The sequence below is a fragment of the Penaeus monodon genome, chromosome 34 (genome assembly GCF_015228065.2).
Source record: "Penaeus monodon isolate SGIC_2016 chromosome 34, NSTDA_Pmon_1, whole genome shotgun sequence".
NCBI classification, from domain to species: domain Eukaryota; kingdom Metazoa; phylum Arthropoda; class Malacostraca; order Decapoda; family Penaeidae; genus Penaeus; species Penaeus monodon.
Genome location: NC_051419.1, coordinates 30,544,800 through 30,545,357, shown reverse-complemented (window position 1 = coordinate 30,545,357; position 558 = coordinate 30,544,800). Strand labels below are relative to the sequence as shown.

The window sequence follows — 558 nt, the reverse complement described above, 5'->3', positions numbered from 1 at the left end:
TTCTTTCGAGTACGTACACAGAAACAAAATTAAAATCCAAATTTCAATAAATCAACAATTTCCTCCAATAATGACCTAATTATAAAAAAGGTAACAACATGAACCAACTGCCCCAATTGCCAAATGAGTAATTAATGGCCCCTTAAACGAAGCAATTGGGTCATTAGTGGAATAACAACCTGTTTCACCTGTTGACATCTGAGGATCATTGCGAGTTGCTTCATTTCCATCTTTTATTCCTTCTCTTTTCTGTTCTTCGTGTTCACTGTTCACCATTTGTTCAGCGTTCATCGTCCGATCTTCTTGTTGATATTTCGATCGTGACGTTAAAAAGAATATTCAGTTTTTATTTATCTATTTTCCTGTAATGTATTTTTGTCATGTATTCAGAATATGGATTATTCTTTTAAATATTGTTCTGATTTTTTTTTTCATTTTCTTTTACTCTCTTGTTTTTCTCTCGTTTCACTTATTCGCCATTTTTCTTCTTTTATTATCATTATTCACGTTGTTTTGTCCATAACTAAATAACACACTGTCGAAATGTTTTATTTTCTA

The 558-nt window shown here is 31.2% G+C and overlaps 1 protein-coding gene across 1 annotated transcript in view; it reads right to left on the bottom strand.

Moving 5' to 3' along the window:
* The window catches only part of LOC119594879 (putative inorganic phosphate cotransporter), a 10,569-nt gene extending 10,278 nt beyond the window's left edge, over positions 1–291 (bottom strand). Inside the window, exon 1 of the mRNA XM_037943955.1 lies at positions 180–291. Within this exon, the coding sequence (XP_037799883.1) occupies positions 180–291 (112 nt within the window). The remainder of the gene's footprint in view (positions 1–179) is intronic.
* Positions 292–558: the final 267 nt, after the last annotated feature.